This window comes from Mustela nigripes, chromosome 1, assembly GCF_022355385.1.
Source record: "Mustela nigripes isolate SB6536 chromosome 1, MUSNIG.SB6536, whole genome shotgun sequence".
NCBI classification, from domain to species: Eukaryota; Metazoa; Chordata; class Mammalia; order Carnivora; family Mustelidae; genus Mustela; species Mustela nigripes.
In genome coordinates this window covers 162,036,291-162,054,961 of record NC_081557.1, presented here as the reverse complement: position 1 = coordinate 162,054,961, position 18,671 = coordinate 162,036,291, and the positions used below count along the sequence as shown (strand labels likewise).

General features: G+C 45.1%; 1 protein-coding gene and 1 pseudogene across 2 annotated transcripts in view; both read left to right on the top strand.

Annotated features, from left to right (window-relative positions):
• Positions 1–18,374, top strand: part of TSPAN5 (tetraspanin 5) — a 171,729-nt gene extending 153,355 nt beyond the window's left edge. For both annotated transcript variants that reach the window (XM_059376269.1, XM_059376261.1), the window contains exons 3-8: positions 4,170–4,316; positions 7,886–8,056; positions 10,774–10,899; positions 13,262–13,309; positions 13,406–13,522; positions 16,182–18,374. In XM_059376269.1, coding sequence (XP_059232252.1) covers positions 4,170–4,316; positions 7,886–8,056; positions 10,774–10,899; positions 13,262–13,309; positions 13,406–13,522; positions 16,182–16,247 — 675 coding nt within the window. In that variant the 3' untranslated portion in view covers positions 16,248–18,374. The remainder of the gene's footprint in view (positions 1–4,169; positions 4,317–7,885; positions 8,057–10,773; positions 10,900–13,261; positions 13,310–13,405; positions 13,523–16,181) is intronic.
• Positions 3,093–3,255, top strand: LOC132008934 (U4 spliceosomal RNA; annotated as a pseudogene).
• Positions 18,375–18,671: the final 297 nt, after the last annotated feature.

The following is an 18,671-nucleotide window of genomic DNA, read 5'->3' as shown; positions in this document are numbered from 1 at the left end:
AGACTTTACCTGGGCTTAAGGGCTCGGTTGACTGGAAGTAGCAGCCAGCTGAGTAAAGGGGTAGTATTAAGTCCAACACTTAGCTCTGCCCCTTTCCTGCTCCCTGTTGGACCCCCAGAACTTTCTTCTCAGCATAAGGTGTGAACTTCCAGTGTTGGCTGAGTGTGTGTGTGTGCATATAGTTATGCACCTGTGTATATGCCCACGTGCAGCACTGAAAGCCTAGTTGATTGACAGCTGTTATCAGGTTGTGCAGGACTCCTCAGATGCAGACAGACCCAGACAGAACTGCCTTGTGCCATCAAGGGCATGTATTACAAGGATTTTGGAGTGATTTGCAGAACTCCTCATCAGGTCAGGGATTATCACGCCGACAGGATTTTCCGTCCCAGCCCTTATTCTTTGTTTCTTCCTGTGCCTGGCTTTCCAGTTCTCACTGTGGAGACTTGATCCACCTGGTGAAAAACAAAATGTGGCTGCTGATTTGGGCCTTTTATAACTTCAGCCACAAGAGGGAGATGCTTATTCCAAACCTTGGTGTTCGAGGAAAGGGATTCACACTTCTCAGCTGTCATGAGGGAAGGGGGAGTCATGAGAGAATTTGGCTGCTCTGAGGGGCACAGGGAGTGCATTTGAGGGGGTGGGCAGGAAGCCTTACAAGATGGGAAAGTGCTCTTGCCCAAAGATGAGGGTGGTGCCCACAGGTTCCCAGAAGACTAGGTGTCTGCTGCTGTTGTTCTAGTGCATTCCTGAGGATTTACCGGGGATGGGAGCATCTATTTTAAATCACTTGGCAGACTTAACTGTAATCTTAGAGTTTGTATTTTTTTTCTTCCTGCTTCTTGTCAGCTACAAGCCTTAATGATAATTATTCTTCAGCAGGCGTGTTCTAGCAGTTCTTACTGATTTGTCTCATTGAGCTTAACACAATTAAAAAGTCCATTGAGAAGACCCCATCTCTGAGACAGCAGAAGGCCGAGCTGTCAGCTCCCCATCATTTCTGTAATCTGGAATCTCGGCTGCCAGGATTGGGTTCAGCACGGCTGTAATCTCTCTGTGTAGTCTGAATCAGTAAGACTGCTTTTCAGGGGCTCTTGGGAAACATGGCGCAGGTGAAGGAGTGCTGTCTTTTGTTGTTCATCTCCATCTGGGTAAGTAATCCTAATCCCGAGGAAAAGGCAGAAACTTGAGGTTTGACCAGTTGAGTTAGTTTCCAATTGATAATAACCTGGGTATATTCTGCATCCATTATAAATTAAGTTCTTGGTCGTCTTTTTCAGGCTTTGTAGAATATTATTTCCCCAAAGCACTCAGTATCTGTCTCCAGTCCTGCCTATTGCCAGAGTTTAGGATTAAAAGTAGAATCTGCAGGCCAGCTAGACCCCCAGATGATTGTTGTTTCCATGGTAACAGTAGGAAGCCCCTCAATTAAAGCTGCCCCTGTAGGCTGGACAGAGTACAAGTATGAAAATAAGTTTGTCTGCAAAGCCAAATACTCATCCTCCAAATTAAACCCAGAGAGGACAGATGCTCCAGGAAACTACTGACAGTTGAGATCATGGTTTTGTTTTGGTTTTGTTTTTGTTGTTGTTTTAATGATTTTATTTATTTGTTGGAAAAAGAGAGAGTGAGAGAGCACAAGCAGGGGGAAGGCACAGGCAGAAGAAGAAGCAGGCTTCCTGCCAAGCAAGGAGCCCGATACAGGACTCGATCCCAGGACCTGGGATCCTGACCTAAGCCAAAGGCAAATGCTCAACCAGCTGAGCCACCCAGGCATCCCAGAGATCATATATTTTGGCCTTTTGAGGGTGTAGCTCAGTGTTTGAAACACAGGTGTGCACATGGGTTGGCTGACTTGCTTTGCCAGAGTTGCCCCGATAATTGTCTCTTTTATCCATGACCTCTTTGTGTCCAGCTGTAGCTCATGGAAGACTGGGAACAATCTGATCTTTGCTCAGACTTGAGTGTGAGTCACAAAAGCCCATTAAAAGTGGGTGGGATCATCGAATGGTCTTAAAGTTGGAAGGAACCTAAAGGTCATTAAGTCCCAATGTCACATCCAATTTGGGAATCCCTCCTACTGCAGAACTGACAGAGGCTCACCGCTTTGGCTCTTGCATGAGCCAAAGCCTTCTCTCATCCTTTGAGGGAGACCTACTGTTATCAGAAAGGCCTCTTTGTGATGGAGCTGACATCTCTTCCTGTCACTTCGCCCTCTGCTGCCTTGTTTGGGTGCCAAGGAAATGCAGTCTCCTTCTCTCAGAATTAAATTAACTTTTAAGAATGTTATCACGCACCCTCCAATGTTGTCTTTCTTTCCCCCTGGCTGAGCATGTACAGAACATTAAGGCCTTAAGCATGAACACCTGTGTTCCCAGGCATTCGAGGGGGAGAGGTTGATTTCCTTCTAACACAGGACCCTCAGTACTGTTGTCTGGATTTTGTGTGACTTCTCTGGCAGAGTTTTTTTCTTCCTATCATCTGTGTAGGTGGAGAATTGGTAACAGTATTCCTGTGTTTCCCCTCCCCACCCACACACACCCCTCCCTGGAGTACTCCTCATTCAGAGCTTGGAAATCTAAGAAACACAAGACTGGATCAAACCATTGGACCAAGCTGTCTCATGAAGGGTGTGGTTGCATGTGACTTCCCCTCAGAAGTTTTGTGAATACACCCTACATTCCTAACTGCTTTCCTCATCTCTCAACCCTTCATCTGTGACTTGACTTAAACCTTTGACCTTTCCTGTAAGGTTTAAATTGTGCATTTTAAGAGTTCTTCATTTCTCATATGTGTTCTATTATTAATATCCTATTATTGTTTTTTAAGTCCATGCCTCCACCCCCCCCAAAAGAAACAAAAACCCAACAAACAAAAGATGTTTTTGTCCAAGTGATCCTGCAACCTTAAAATGGACTAAAACTTAAAACCCTTAAACTTGGGCTTTCTAATAGCCCCAGGTCTCTGGCGATGGATGAGAGAAGGCTTCTGCTGACTGGAAGTGCTGGGAAGCAAATACATGGCTTCCACTGGTTGAGGAAAGAACATGAAGTAGATCTTTTGTTCTTGTTCAAAAAAAAAAAAAAAAAATCAGCTTTGGCCAGTGGCAGTATCGTAGCCAATGAGGTTTATCCGAGGTGCGATTATTGCTAATTGAAAAAAAAAAAAAATCAATAAACAGCTGGGTGACCTCTGGCAAGTCACGAAGCCTCTCTGGGCTCCATTTTTCTTGAAGTATAAAATCAGATAAATACTTTGCGTTCTTTCAGGTTGTTAGGAGTGTTTTAAAACAAATGATTTAAGCCTTCACAGCAAGCTATACAATGATACTCTGGAATATTTTGAGAGTTCAAAACTAGTAAGATAAGAAAAAAAATAAAATATTGATGATATTGGCTATTTAAGACTCCTGTACATTCATGGTTTCAAAGTAACAGTGGTCTGTAGGAATGTAGAGCAAATATGTACCTTGCATTTTAGAGAGAAAAAAAATCTTGTAATTTCTAACATAGATTCTGGGTGGTATTGGATATGGTATCATGGTTGAGGGAGAAATTTTTGTTAAAAAAAAAAAAAAGTTCATAGAGAAATGAAAGAACTCTGGGTTCCTTTGGCAGGAGAATAAAAAGGGTGGAAAGCCAAGGAGTAACTCTGGATTTGCGAATCATTTAAATATCAGTTCTTAAAAAAAATCGTGGTGAGGAAATACCCCTAGTAAGTCAGTGTGAAACAGTCACCAGCACAAACCCAAGTGGGCTTTGGGGATCTGAGCCTGATGGGATCTCCTGTGAAGCTCAAGGGCAGATCCCGAGGCTCGGTTTTTCCCTGGAAAAATTCCAGCGGCTTGTGCCTGGGACTGGCCCTGTCTCAGCCTTCGGCACCTGGCTCATTCCTTGTTCCCTTGGCTTCGGGCAGACACTTGTCTGACACCTGCTTGTCCTGGCTGCGGAAGAGTGACCCCTCTTCCTGGGTGTTGGGAAGTATGTTTTTCTCGCACACTGTTTTTAATTAATTTGCAGTGTTTCTTGAGTATCAGTCACACCTCATCATCAGATCACCTCTCAAGTGTTTCTTTGCGAGGGGGACAAGGCAACTGTAATAATCTTTCCATGTTGAAAAACTGCCCCCACATCCTGGTGACCCATTGTTGTTTGCTTCTCTGCCCCCAGGGAGTTCTGTCCAATATCTCTTCCATCACCGATCTCGGCGGCTTTGACCCGGTCTGGCTCTTCCTCGTGGTGGGAGGAGTGATGTTCATTTTGGGATTCGCAGGGTGCATTGGAGCGCTACGGGAAAACACGTTCCTTCTGAAGTTTGTGAGTATCCCGTTCTGTGCACTGGCGGAGGCCCGATCTCCCGTCCTCCTGCAGGAGGACACCCTATCTCTAGGCAAGGTGGCTCTTCCAAAGACCCAGTGAAAATACGGCCTAGTTGACGCTTTCCTTTCAGAACTCTCTAGATCACCCTCCGTGCTTCCTTAGTGAAAGCCTTTCTTTTGGAGATTCCTTCCAAAGGAGGATGGAAGGACCTGTGCTTCCATGTATGTATCCAAAACAGGCTTGTTAAGTGCAGCCGACAGTTTGCTGAACATGCCGGTCAGTCTGGAGTGTGGCGTGGTGGAGGGCATCTGTGTCGATGTTCTCTGTGCAGCAGTGTCCACTCCCCTTTCCAAAAACAGGGAAAGGATGGAAAACAAAAAAATCCACCTTCCTGTCATGAGGAAAGATGGTGAGATTTCTAGGCAACAGTGTTAGTATCATACCACATGTTCCTAGAATCCTGCTCAACATCGTCCAGAGACATTTTCATTTAAGACCAGAGCACATGCTAGCCCCGGTCCCCACAGCCATGTGGGACATGCTGCTCTTCCCCAGGATTTCTGCCACGTCATCCTCTGGCATTTTTCTTGAATGCCCTTAAAGAGTGCAATGCCCTCAACCGTACCCCAGCCAGGGTAGCCTGCTTTGGAATTTGGGCAGCCCTGGTACAGATGAGGTTTTGGCAAATCAGACCTGAAAGGTCGTATGTTTAAGCTGAAGTTTACATGACTCTGCTGGGAAACGAGGGACACTGGTGCTCGCTACGATTGAACGAGCAGCTGGTTCTCTGTTCTGTATACACTTGTCTGTGGTGGGAGCACCTGGTTTCCCAACACTCCACTGGCCTTATGCCTTATCTCCCAGTTCCCCCTTTTAAACACACACACACACAGAATTCTGTCAGTGCCCACCTAATCAAAGACTGGGAGACCAGGAGAGATTTGCCCCTGACCCTCACCTGCCAACCTGCCAGTCGTCTTGGCAAGAGATCCTTCTAAATGTGTGGGCTCACCTCACTCCACTTTCTAGAGCCTCATCAGACCCCAGATAATATTTAACCATTTGCCACTGTTTTATCAGTTTTAGCCTTCATGCCCCCAAATATGGGATCCCCTTTAATGTGATTTATTTGAATATAGTTCAGTTTATAAGAGGAGTCCCTTTGATAATAACTTACTGTATTTGTGTTTGAAGGTACGAGGGTTAATAGCAGAAACTGATCGGCTTCTCCAAAATCAACATAATTTATCAAGCCCCATGTTGGAAATGAAGAAAATTGTATCATTTCTTGGCTTTTGGAAATCACAGATAATATTTAAAATGGCTTTCTGTTTAGGACAAACAGTCAGAACAGGCCCAGAATATTCTTTGAGCAGGAGCTATGAAATAAGTAGGAAGCGAATGCAAACATGCCTTTAACAGCCCCAGGGATCTGATGCTACAGGGCTAGGAGAATTGCTGAGGGAAAATCTGGGAGGTAAGATCATGGGAAATGGAAATGGAGCTTCCTGGTCAACTGAGGCCCTAAGACGAAGCCTGCGAGTCAGTTTCTGCACCTTTGGAACTAGGGGAAATGAGGTCACAGGGCCAGGGCGGAGAGGTTTCTGCCAAATACTTGATAAGAATTTAATTCAAACTCAGTTTTTGATCTCTATATCATGTAGCAGTAAGAGAAACTTTACCAGGGTAACTGGAAAATGAACTTGCCTAACCTCTGTGGCGGTGAGAACAAAAATCAAATTAACTTCGTGCATGGCTTCTGTGGTGGTATTTTGTGTGCACATGCGTGTGGGCCAGCTCTGATTTTTCTCAATTGCATAGCATGATAACTTTTGTATTTCTGTATCTATGAAAGGGAGGGGACTTGTTTTACACTAGGGGTAGGCTCTGAGTAAGAGTGATCATTTTTTTCACTGTCCTTTTTACTAGATGGAGGAAATCTTACTTTGAATTTATTGGTACCACTGATGACAGTGAATGGATTCTCATGAATTCATCAAGAGCAGATAACCAGGAGGAGGTCTGTGGAACCTGAAGGGTTGAGCTCTAGAGCGTCTAGAAATAAGGGCTCAAACCTTGGAGGCCTACACTTTGCCAGGCACTTACTTCTTTCTTCCACCCTCTCCTCCTGCCCACCCTCCCAGAATGGCACTCTGCATCGTGGCTCCACACTGTCCGATGTGTGGACCTCTGATGTGAAATGCACCCCCCCCTTCCCATCCCCAACCCACAGCCCCTAAGACTGGGGGTCTATGGAGGCAGGATTAGGTCTTACCCATCCTTGCTTCTGCAAAGCCCACCAAATCCAGGACCTGATCTATTATGGGTCCTTCAGATGTTTGCTGGAGGAATTAACATCTTCTGTCTTTTTCTTATCTTAGTATCTCTGCAACTTCCTTTGCATCACTTCTCCAGCACAATTTTTTCTCTCGGTTGGTTGCTGGATGTCTGCTTGCTGAGCAGAGAAACAGCAGACAGCTTTAGCCCCCTCACCTCTCTGCCCCCTCAGCCACTCGTGTCCTGGAGGCTCTGTGGTGTCTGCTGAGCAGCTCTGGCCCCAGTGTCCCTCTCTCTGTCCTTGTCACCAGAAGCTTGCCTGGTCCTTCACAGCCTCATTTCTCATAATTTGTTTCAGCAAAAAAGTTGGGAAAGAGTAAGAGTGTGGGGGTGATAGGAAGTGGAAAGAACCGTGGGCATGAACAGGACGTTGCTATGACTGAGGTGGGGCTCTTCAGAGTCTTGGAGATGAAGGGGAAATGTCTCCAGGTGCATGGGCAGTCACCGCCTTACCTGTGGCCCCAGCCTTCCTGAGTAAATTCTTATTGGCCACATCAGCCAGAAGTCTGCCTTTGGCTGCAGGTTGATGTTACTTAAAATCTTCTGAGACTGGTATTTACAAAGAAGGGTGAGCACAGATAGTGTTCCCTAGAAAACTTTCAATCCAGTTTTCTTAATGGGAAATGATTTTCATGTCCTAGTCACCACCTCCAGGCCCCCCTCCCCAGCTTCCTCTTTGACCTCGTCATCAAAGACGGACACATCTGCTATTTTACCCCATAAAGTAGGTGCAAAGAGGATTTAAAGCAGTGTCTAAATTTGTCTAAATCCAAAAGAAAGGAATGTATTGCGTACAGTATGACGGCCATAGTGACAGATGACAGTCGATCTTCAGATACTGGGATAGTTTATCTTTCATGGTGACGAGGCTTACTGGAGGTGAGGGCAGGTCATTCTTCAGGAGTGGGGCGGTTCATGAAGCCGGAGAAGCTCATTAGGTCGCAATGTGGGTCTAATGAGAGATCCCTTTTATCCATGTTTGCTTATTGGCTTTGTTGTTTAATTACCAAATGGACCAACAGAACCTCTAAAACGTGATTATGAACAATTCTTAAAAATCCTTTCTTGGAGTGTAATGGGCTATTTGCCAATCTTAAGAAACTGAAGAGTATCTGCTTTAGACACGTGTAACAGCCCAGTGTAATTACACACCTTTTTGGAAGGGACCATTTAATGACATATGACTAAAATAGCCCTTTAAACTGTTCTCTGTGTGTCTTTTGTCTTAGTTTTCTGTGTTCCTGGGAATTATTTTCTTCCTGGAGCTCACTGCTGGGGTTCTGGCGTTTGTTTTCAAAGACTGGATCAAAGACCAGCTGTATTTCTTTATAAACAACAACATCAGAGCGTACAGAGATGACATTGATTTGCAGAACCTCATAGACTTCACGCAGGAATATGTAAGTTTAAATTTGGTCTATTTTTAAGTTGAAAGCCTTGTCGGGGAATGAACGTTGCTCCTGGCTTCTGGCCATGCCGGCTGGAACCTACCTCTGATTTTTGCCACATGGGTTTTTTTTTATTGTTGTTGCTTTACTTGTATATTCATTATTTTCTAACCTCCTTTCTGACTTCCGTGATTTATACCCTAGTGAAAATGTCCTATTTTTGTTTAATCTCCATTTCTACCAAGTACGAGCAACAAAGAGAGCCTCTTGAATGAGATTATAAGCACACGTGCTCTTTCCACGCCCTCTGTGGAGTATTGTTTTGCTCTTGGTGTAACATGTTATGTGGTGCCTCAGGGGGATTCTTTCTTGCTCCTTGCCCCCTTTTTGGCCATCCTCTACACTTCATGGCTCCTAATAAGACACTCAGCAATAGAATATTTGTCCCTAGAGCTCCTAAAACATGCCTATCCAAACCTTAGAGCACACCCAGTTCTGCACAACCAAAAGTTGAGCAACTTCTAAGCCCCCGTGACCTCTAGCAAGTGAAGAATCTGCCCCCCCCCCACCCCGCCTTCCAGAACGTTACTAGGTGACTTCCCCTGGCATGCAAATGACGTTGCAGATGCCTCCTTTGACTCAGAATGGAAAACAGTATAAACAGGAGGTCAGAAATACAGATCTAGTGCCAAACTCTAATTAGCTAAGTGACCTCGGGCTAACGGAACCTTGACCTACTTCCCTGGTTGTACAGTAGAAATAGTAACAGCTACTGTTTAACTCAGGCGAATATTAGGACACTCTAATAAGATATGTGTGGTTTTCTAAGAGGCTGAAGGTGTTAACTGTCCACGGGTGTTGAGGTCTTTATTTGTGTGCCCTGAGAAATTGGACAGGGGTGTCTGTGACCTTAATGTTTGTGGCAGGACTTGGGGGGCAAACAGAAGCCCAGGGGACGAGTGGTTGTCTTTCTGTTGGACAGCTTTGCAGGGGGAGCTGGGCAGGTGTTCCCTTTGATAAAGAGAGGAGATGGTTGCATCTTGCATTGGCACTTGCCCTGTGGGAGCCGTGCTCCTTCGTTAGGTACTCAGCAGTGACTGGGGCTGTGTTGCTGACCTGGAGTGAGCTGCAGCTCGGGTGTGAAGTTAAGCCCTGGTTCATGTCCTTGGCGGACCTCCCTGACTTGTTATGTCATAATAGATGCAGGCGCACACCTTGCCAAGTATTGTTGCTGAGTAGTTTGCATGAAAAATCTGATGAAGCTTTGCAGGTGGACCTGGAGATGTGCAAGCCCAGCCCTCGGAGGGCCAGATGAGCTGGAAGAACATGCGTATACACATTCTCTTGCCCTGCTGTCTGCTTTATATGGAAATACTGTTATTTCATGTGATTTTATTTTTCTATCGTGGAGTGTAATGTGTTGAAGTAGCTCTTGGGCCTGAAAGCGAGAAAATGGTCAAGGCTTGATGTTTACTTAACTCAGAGAGGGTAGAGCTAATCCAGAAGGGGAGTGACACAGGGCCCTCTGGAGCAACCAGTCCCTGTACCTAGCCCTTTTGAGACTCACTGACTTCAGCAACTCATTTTATACATATTTTAATTAGAGGATGGAATACTGTTTTTTATTTTTTATTTTTTTTTAAAGATTTTATTTATTTATTTGACAGAGAGAGAGAGAGAGAGACATCACAAATAGGCAGAGAGGCAGGCAGAGGGAAGGGGGGAAAGCAGGCTCCTCTTCAAGCAGAGAGCCCAATGGTGGCGCTTGATCCAAAACCCTGAGATCATGACCTGGGCTGAAGGCAGAGGCTTAACCCAGTAAGCCACCCAGGTGCCCCTGGAATACTGTTTTTTAAAGATTTTATTTATTTATTTGACAGAGATCACAAGTAGGCAGAGAGGCAGGCAGAGAGAGAGGAGGAAGCAGTTTCCCTGCTAAGCAGAGGGCCCAGTGTGGGACTGGATCCCAGGACCCTGGGATCATTACTTGAGCCAAAGGCAGAGGCTTTAACCCACTGAGCCACCCAGGCGTCCTGGATGATGGAATTTTTTAAGTTAAAATGTAAATTCATGTTCTTAAAAAAAAGTTCAGAATAGTAACAGGTATATAATGAAAAGTAAGCCTTGAAAACTTGAGGCAGTAATGAGTATGTTCTCTGTTTCGATTGTGGTGATGGTTTTACAGTGATACATATGTCAGATCTTACAAGATTGTGCCCTTTAAATATGTGCGGTTTATTGTATGTCAATTATACCTCAATAAAAAGGATTTTTACAAAACCATTAAGGCTGCAGAGACCACGTTTTTAAAAGGTCAGCCTCTAACTCTTCCCCCGCCAGGCCCACTTGCCTCCTTCAGACACTGCCAAAGTTAGGTGTGTTGTTTATCCTAGAATGTTCCTCCATGCACCCTCGCCAGGCAGATCTTGTTCGGACCGAATCTGCTCTGCAACTCTGGCCTTGTCTACCCTTCCAACACCTAACCCTGTGGGTCTCACCGGCCATTTAAATCACATGCTAGCTAGCACATCCTTACAGATCTTGAGACTGAGTCATTTTGGAAGCTTTTATAGGGCCCCTTTCGGTTTAGTTTGGTTGAAAAGTAAATTCTAGGCAGAAGAGAAGGTTAGCGCTGGCGGGAGCTGGGTGGTGGTCGTCTGGCGGTCTTGAGCATGGGCACCTGGTCGTCTCCAAGTCGAGATGTTCTAATTCTCTCCTGTTTGCTCTAGTGGCAGTGCTGTGGGGCTTTTGGAGCTGATGATTGGAACCTAAATATTTACTTCAATTGCACAGATTCCAACGCAAGTCGAGAACGATGCGGTGTGCCATTCTCCTGCTGCACTAAAGATCCCGCGGTGAGTGAAGGCCCGCGGACGGACTGCCGGCCAGCTCTGCGCGTCCCACCAAGAAATGGGGCCAGGGGAGGGGCAGCAGGGATGAGCAGAGTGACTGTTTTCTAGAAACCTGTTCTTACCTGCTCATTCCTCATTTTAGCCCCTAAAGGGGGCGTAGCGCTTGCATCTTCCCGATAGGAGTAATTGTATCCGACATTATTAATTCAGCAGCATGCGCGGGTTCTTTTTTGTTTGTTTGTTTTTTAAAGATTTTATTTATTTATTTGACACACACACACAGAGAGAGAGAGAGAGAGAGAGAGAGATCACAAGTAGGCAGAGAAGCAGACAGGGCGTGGGGGGGAAACAGGCTTCCTCCTGAGCAAAGATCCCAATGCGCGGCTCAATCCCAGGACCCTGAGACCATGACCTGAGCTGAAAGCAGAGGCTTTAACCCACTGAGCCACCAGGCACCCCCACACACGGGTTCTTATTCTCAGCCTTCTTGGGAGTTGGCTCAATAAAAATTAGAATGTTCCTGCTGGCCGTGTCATCATCATCTGATGATGATGATGATCTGAAACAAAGGCCCTTGGAGCTTAAGCAGCTTTCCCAAGCTCACACTGCTAGCAAGTGATGGAGCTGAGCTTTAGGCCCAGGAAGCCTGCCTAGAGTGCCTCTCATTCCTTCCTGAGGAGAGGGACCCGCTTAGGTGCGAGCTCTCTGCATTGGCTGGGGGGCAGTGACCCTCTGCTTCCTGACTTGGTTCTGGGGGGCAGTGTCAGAAATCGGGGAAAAGTCTGAGGTGAGATAGGGCTAGTCTTCCAGGGAGGAAGACCACAGCTGCCTGGGCTCTCATTTTTAATGATGAGACCTACAGTTAGTGTTTTACTTAAGAAAAGAAAAAATGTTGAACCTGTTCTTAACCTTTTCACCGTGGGTTTGGCTGGGTGTTGGGTCATACTGGCATGTGAGATGACTTAAAATGCCAAGTGCCTTGTTGGAAGTTCAGTGCTCAGGGGTGAGCACTGAAACAAGGGGGAGAATTTGCTTCTGCACGTGTCTGTTCCACATTCTTCGGTCTCCCGGGCCTTCGGTAGTCTTCCCCAGACCGCCCTTCTTGAAATCAAGCAGAGCCCTGTGGGTGCTAGTGGATCAGTGGCCATTTCCCCACGCGAGGTGGAGCGTGTGGGGCTCCTCAAAAGGCGGCATGGTCTTGGTGTGGAACAGCGGTTCTCGGAGAGCTTCAGAGCAGTCTCTGGGCTGTTGGTCTGAAAGAGACTGAGAATCCAAAAGGACTGTGCTTGCTCCCCTGCTCTGAGACCTTACCGGGAAGCCCACCTCTCCCACTGGCTCATGTCTGGATTTCCTGTGAGGAGGGCTGGCAGACAGGAGAGTGCCCAGGACAGAGCCCTGGGTGTCCACTCAGGTGGCCTTGTGCCAACCAGCAGGTACAAACTGTTCTGTCTCCGGCTCCTGGGTTAACATTCCATCAGAAGAATTATGAAGAGTGTCAGAAGGCATTATGCCTCCCCTTTCAACTACAGATACTCTGGGTAGAGATTTCTCATTCCACAAATGCCTAGCTAATAAAATCCACCCATACCCTGCAGAGGGGAAAAATAAACAAACCTAAAACAGGAGAACCCATGTTTCCGATTGGACCTGTGAGAAGTCAGGTATCTGTCAGTGTGATACGTTGTTGGGACATTGTTTTGTTTTTTAATTATTAAAGTAATGCATTCTCATTGAAAAACCATTTAAGTGATGCAGAAGTTTATAGATTAAAATGTAGAAGTTCCCCCAGAAGAACATAAATGAAGGTAGTCATTGTGTTCTTTTCCCATGGTTTTAACTATGTATCCATTTTCTAACCCTTGTATAAGCTTCCTAAGGTTGTCAGTTAACGCACTTGCTACCCTTGTATTTCCTGAGCCTCAGTTTTATTCTTCTGGAATAGAGGGCATATTTTAACACCTACTTTTTTTTTTTTTTTTTTTTTTTTGGTAAAGATTTTATTTATTTACTTGACAGGGAGAGCAAGAGAGGGAACACAAGCAGGGGTGGGAGAGGGAGAAGCAGGGTTTGCCAAGCAAGCAGGGAGCCTGATGCAGGACTCGATCCCAGGACCCTGGGATCATGACCCAAGCCGAGGCAGTTGTTTAGCAACTGAGCCACCCAGGCACCCCTCCTACTTCTGAGGATTGTTTTAATAATTACTTGGGATAATGTATCAAAATGTTTATTTAACCTGGTGCCTAGGACATCTTCATGCCCAAGTATGCATTCAATTAACTACACTTAACAGGGATCTTCTGCTAAGTCGTAGGGGGGTTTGCATCTGTTGAGTGAATTTCACCTTTCTGTTTTCTTTCTCTACCAGGAAGATGTCATCAACACTCAGTGTGGCTATGATGCCAGGCAAAAACCAGTAAGTGGAATCTCATCTTGTCACTTAGCACAGAGGGTGTTGGAGGAGCTTTTGAACTTGCATGGTGACGCTGTGCTCTCCTCTTCCCTTGTGAAGGAAGTTGACCAGCAGATTGTAATCTACACGAAAGGCTGTGTGCCCCAGTTTGAGAAGTGGTTGCAGGACAATTTAACCATCGTGGCTGGTATTTTCATAGGGATTGCATTGCTACAGGTAAGACAAATCTCCGTGGTGGATGTCACAGGGAAATGATGCCCTGGGAGAGCCCTCGCCGTGACTGGAGCTCTGCTGAATCACCTTCGTGTCACAGTTTTTGTATTTTTTTTTTTTTTTTTTTAAAGATTTTATTTATTTATTTTACAGAGAGAGATCACAAGTAGGCAGAGAGGCAGGCAGAGAGAGAGAGAGGAGGAAGCAGGCTCCTGCTGAGCAGAGAGCCCGATGCGGGACTCGATCCCAGGACCCTGAGATCATGACCTGAGCCGAAGGCAGCGGCTTAACCCACTGAGCCACCCAGGCGCCCCGTGTCACAGTTTTTAAGACACATCGGAGGGCTGGGGAACAGACCTGAACTATCTGGTTTGTATTTTATTTAAAGCTCTGATTTTAGATGCTACCATCCTGAAATACCTTAGGAAATCTTTTTTTCCTTTTCAAGATGAATTGATTGGGTCGGCAGTTGCCTACTGGCATTCTAGTGTTTCCATGGGCAAAGTAGCCACTGCCTTGTGACAGGTCAGGCAGGCAGGGATGGTTGGAAGTAGATCCCAGTGACAAGATTAAGACTTTGTAAAGAGTTTTACAGACATCCTTTGTCCCTTTCTCTCTCTGTACCATCTTGTCAAAGTGTTAGTGAGGGAAAGAAGCATGCACTTTTCCTCCTAAGCAGCCCCAAGAGCGGGGGTTTTTAATCTTGTGGAGATAGAATATTTTTCTTAAAGGGTCACAAATGGGGCACAGTGGTTGGAAGAAATTAAAGAAGACCTAAATGAATGGAAAGCCATTCTGTATTCATGTTGGAAGACAATATTGTTAAGGTGGCAGTACTCCTCAAATTGATCTACAGGTTCAGTGCAATTCCTATCAAAATTACAGCTGCCTTTTTTGCAGAAGTGGACAAGGTCCATCCTAAAATTCAGGTGGAAGTGCAACAGACCCAGAGTAGCAAAACAAACTTGAAAAAGAGCAAAGTTGGAGAACTCACTTTCTAATCACAGGCTTACTACAAAGCTACAGTGATCAAGGTGGTACATAAGGTTGAACATACAGATCAGTGGAATAGAATTGAAAGTCAGAAATAAGCTCTGCCCCTATGGTCAGTTGATTTTTGACAAGGGAACTAAGACCAGTCAAGGGAGAAAGAATAGTCTTTTCAACAAACAGTGTTGGACCAACTGGATGTCTGTAGGCTAAAGAATGAATTTGGACCCCTACCTCACACCATATATGAAAACTAACTCCAAATAGATCAAAGACCTAAACTTAAGAGCTAAAGCTATTTAAAAAAAAAAAAAAAACAACCTCTTAGAAGATAGTGTAAGTGGAAATCTTTGTGACCTTAGATTAGGCAGCATTATCTTACATAGGATACCAAAAGCACAAGCAACCAAAGTGAGTAGGTAAGTTGGACTTCATCAAAATTTAAACTTATGTGCTAAAAGGATACTATTAAGAGAAAAGACAGTCCACAAAATGAGAGAAAATATTTGCAAATCATTATGTCTCATTGGGTTCTAGTGTCTAGAATATATAAAAAAACAACTAAAGAATAAAAAGACAAGCCCAATTTAAAGATGACCAAAGGAACTTTTTTAAAGATTTTTTTTTTTTTTTTATTAGAGAGAGAGCATGAGAAGGGAGAAGGTCAGAGGGAGAAGCAGACTCCCTGTGGAACTGGGAGCCCCATGCGGGACTCGATTTCTGGACTCCAGGATCATGACCTAAGCCAAAAGGAGTCACTTAACCAACTGAGCCACCCAGGGGCTCCAACCAAAGGATTCAAACCAGATATATCTCCAGAGAAAGTACAAATAGCCAATAAACACATGAAAAGATGCTAATAATTAGATGTTAGAGAATTTCAAATTGAAATCATAGTGACATAGCGCTTCACACATACTAGGATGGATGTAATTAAAAAGGAAGATAACAAATGTTGGCAAGAATGTGGAGATATGGAAACCCTTGTACATTGCTAAAGGGAATGAGAATTGTAGTCACTGTGGAAAAGAATTTGGCACTTCCTCAGACTTAAGTGGAGTTCACATAAGACCCAGCAGTTCTACTCCCAAAAGAATTGCAAACCTGCTTACCAGAAAGCTGGACAGGGACATTCACATGAGCACCATTCACAACAGCCAAAAAGTAGAAATAGTGTAAATGTCCATCAGCTGATGAAGGATATACAAAATGTGGTTTATCCATCTTGTGAATATTACTCAAGCCATCAGAAGGATTGAACTACTGGTACATGCTACTGTATGACTAAACCTTGAAAACATTCCACTGTGTGAACCCAAAAGACTACATACTCTCTGATTCTATTTATATGAAATGTCCAAAGTAGGCAAATCCAGGGACTGAAAGTAGATGCGTGGTTTCCAAGGATGGGGGGAGTGGGGATGCCTGCTACTGGGTAGAGTGTCTCTTCAGTGTCACGAAATGTCGTGGAATTAGACGGCAGTGACAGCTGCACCCCATTGCAAGCATACTAGACTTCACTGAAGTAAAGACTCTAAAAGGATATATTTTATAGTATATGAATTATTTGTCAATTTAAAAAAGCAAAGATAAGGAAAAGGAGAGTCATTGGCCAGGGAGAAGCCTGCTGAAGTGGAGTTTCACTGTTTGACTCTTTTCCTTCCTTTGTCAGATTTTTGGGATCTGCCTGGCTCAGAATTTGGTTAGCGATATCGAAGCTGTCAGGGCCAGCTGGTAGAGCCCTGCCTCACTGCTGTATGACACTGGACGGACCCAGCCTTCCTGACCCTCCAGCGTGCCCAGCCACATCCACGTTGCAATCCTGCAGGATGGAACTGCCGAGAACTTGGTTTGGGGCGGGTACAACTGGGAAATGCTGCTCACTGACCGAATTAAAAAGATAACCAGTATGAAAGTCGTTGCGCCGTGCATCTCTGCTGTATCCATGAATTTATGGATGGTTGGATGCTTACCAAAAAAGAAAAAAAGGGAGGGTGAGGGACCCAGCTGTACTTGAATTTGTGGAACACACAGTCTTGTTCTCTCCTTCAGTGGTTGGAGGGCTGGGACAGGCGGTTTTTGCTCTTCGTCAGACCTTGAAGGAACTTTCTGGTCATGGCCTAAAGAAGTGCATCTTTTCTAAAACTCAACCCCTAACCTGGGAGGGCGGTGGGTTTTTTGTTTTGTTTTTTTGTTTTTGTTTTTGCATCCCTTCACCGTACATTTCAGGGACCTGTTAAAACTATCACCCCAAGAAGAAAACAGCTTGTCTTTGGTTCAGATGTTGTGATCACATTTGAACAAGTCATGTGGGTGGGCACGCCTGGTCCCTCCCGGTCCCTCCCGGAGTGTCTCTTTCAAGGGGACTTGTGTGTTTCATGTATATGGAGTAAGGGCTTTGGAACACTTAATGATGCTGAATTTTAACTGGACAGATTGTTGTTCTCAGTAGGCCTGAGCTGTATTTTCTATGAACTTCAAGGAGAAAATGAGGTTAATGGAGAGGCATTAACTAATACCCCTCAGTCCAGCCCACCAAATTAGTTGTTGAATTCTTTGGAAACTGGAATATTCTACATTTTGTTCTGCTTTTTTGTGTGTGTTTTTGTTTTTGTCTCCCAAAAGTGAGAGAGCTAGGATACAGTTTCTCTTAAAGCATTTTCTTACTCAGCTTGAATATTAATTTTTTTGGTGTACTCTCCCTGCATGATCTGTGAATCTGACTCTACCAGCTCCTCTTCCTGCCATCTTTCCTACAAACATTTATAAATGTTATTTGGTCAGCATTTATTTCATAAGTTCACCACCCTGAGCGGTGTGGCGTGTCCTCCGTGGCCAGGGAGGGTCCCACCGGCTGGGCTATTGCAAGTGCTTCTGTGGACTCCACGATCCCTTTACCCTATCAGTCTTCGCGGCCCTGTCTGCAGCCCCCCACCCCCTTTGGATGGAATTGAATCTAATTCTGAAACAGTATTGACACAATCAGAAATATCCTAATATTTTTTTCTTTTTATTCTGGTTTCAGTTTGCTTTTATTAAAAGAAACAGTGCATGGCCAGAGCTCCTTCTGTTCTCATAGTGCAGACTGTCAGGATGGTAACAAAGCACAAATACTTAGGAAGGCAGTGCATTGATGGGGCAAGTGTTCTGTGACCCAAGGTGGGAAGCCACTTCCAGGTGCTGCCACTCACCTGTCCCCACCGGCCTGGGGAGGGATGAATTTTGCCCTCCGATTTGAACCCAGCTGGTTTCTGCCAGAGATCCCTCTCCCGGGGAGAAGATCATATCCTGTGGAATGCTGGGAAAACCACAGGTGTCTTTTGCAGTGATGACCCACTTGCCAACACAAAACTGGGCGTCCAGCGAGTAGGCTTTATGGAAACTTAGCAAGGTTTTCTGTTTTAGCCCCATGTTGCATCACGGTGGCTGATGAACATGTTAAATCTCCTCAGAGGAAGGACAAAGGTTCTTTGAAAATTGTGTCCGGAGTGTGGGTGGGTGTACGACTGCATGTGTGTTTTTGTGTCTCTGTACAGTTAGAGATGTTCATTCCATATCCTGGCTGGAAGATGATTCTGTGTCATCTCGGCCTCCACGCAGTTGTCATTCTTAGTGTCATTGCAACCTGGAGAAGACTTGAGCCCCGCGGTTGGCACTCCTGTCTCTTTTTATTACCTCATTCTCCAGTGAACTCCATCTGACCAGTTGATTCAGAATCGGGCAAGATGCCCTCCCTTTGGCACATCCAGTGAAAGGCCAATCGGCAAGACCAAGTGAGTTTTAAATTTTAATTAATCACCCTTTATTTTTTACACTTGAGAGTGGTTGTAATTAAGGCTGTCATTAATAAACTGGTTCTTCCTTACACGGAGTTATGTCTTTCTTCGTTACCTGTCTTGGAATCGCAAGAGTCTCTAATCCAGTGGTTCTCAGACTTTAGGGTGCGTCGGAATCAGCTGGAGGGCTTTTGAAACCAATGACTGTGTTTGCCTCATCCCCAGATTTCTGGATTTAGTAGTTCTGGGGTGGGACGCGAGACTTTGCATTGCTGAACAAGGTCCCAGGTGCTGCTTTTGCTGTGGGTCTTGGAGGCAGCTGTTGGAGAAGCATCACTCTGATCTGTTCTCTGAGGGGGGAAGTAACCTTTGGGGGTTTAAGAGGG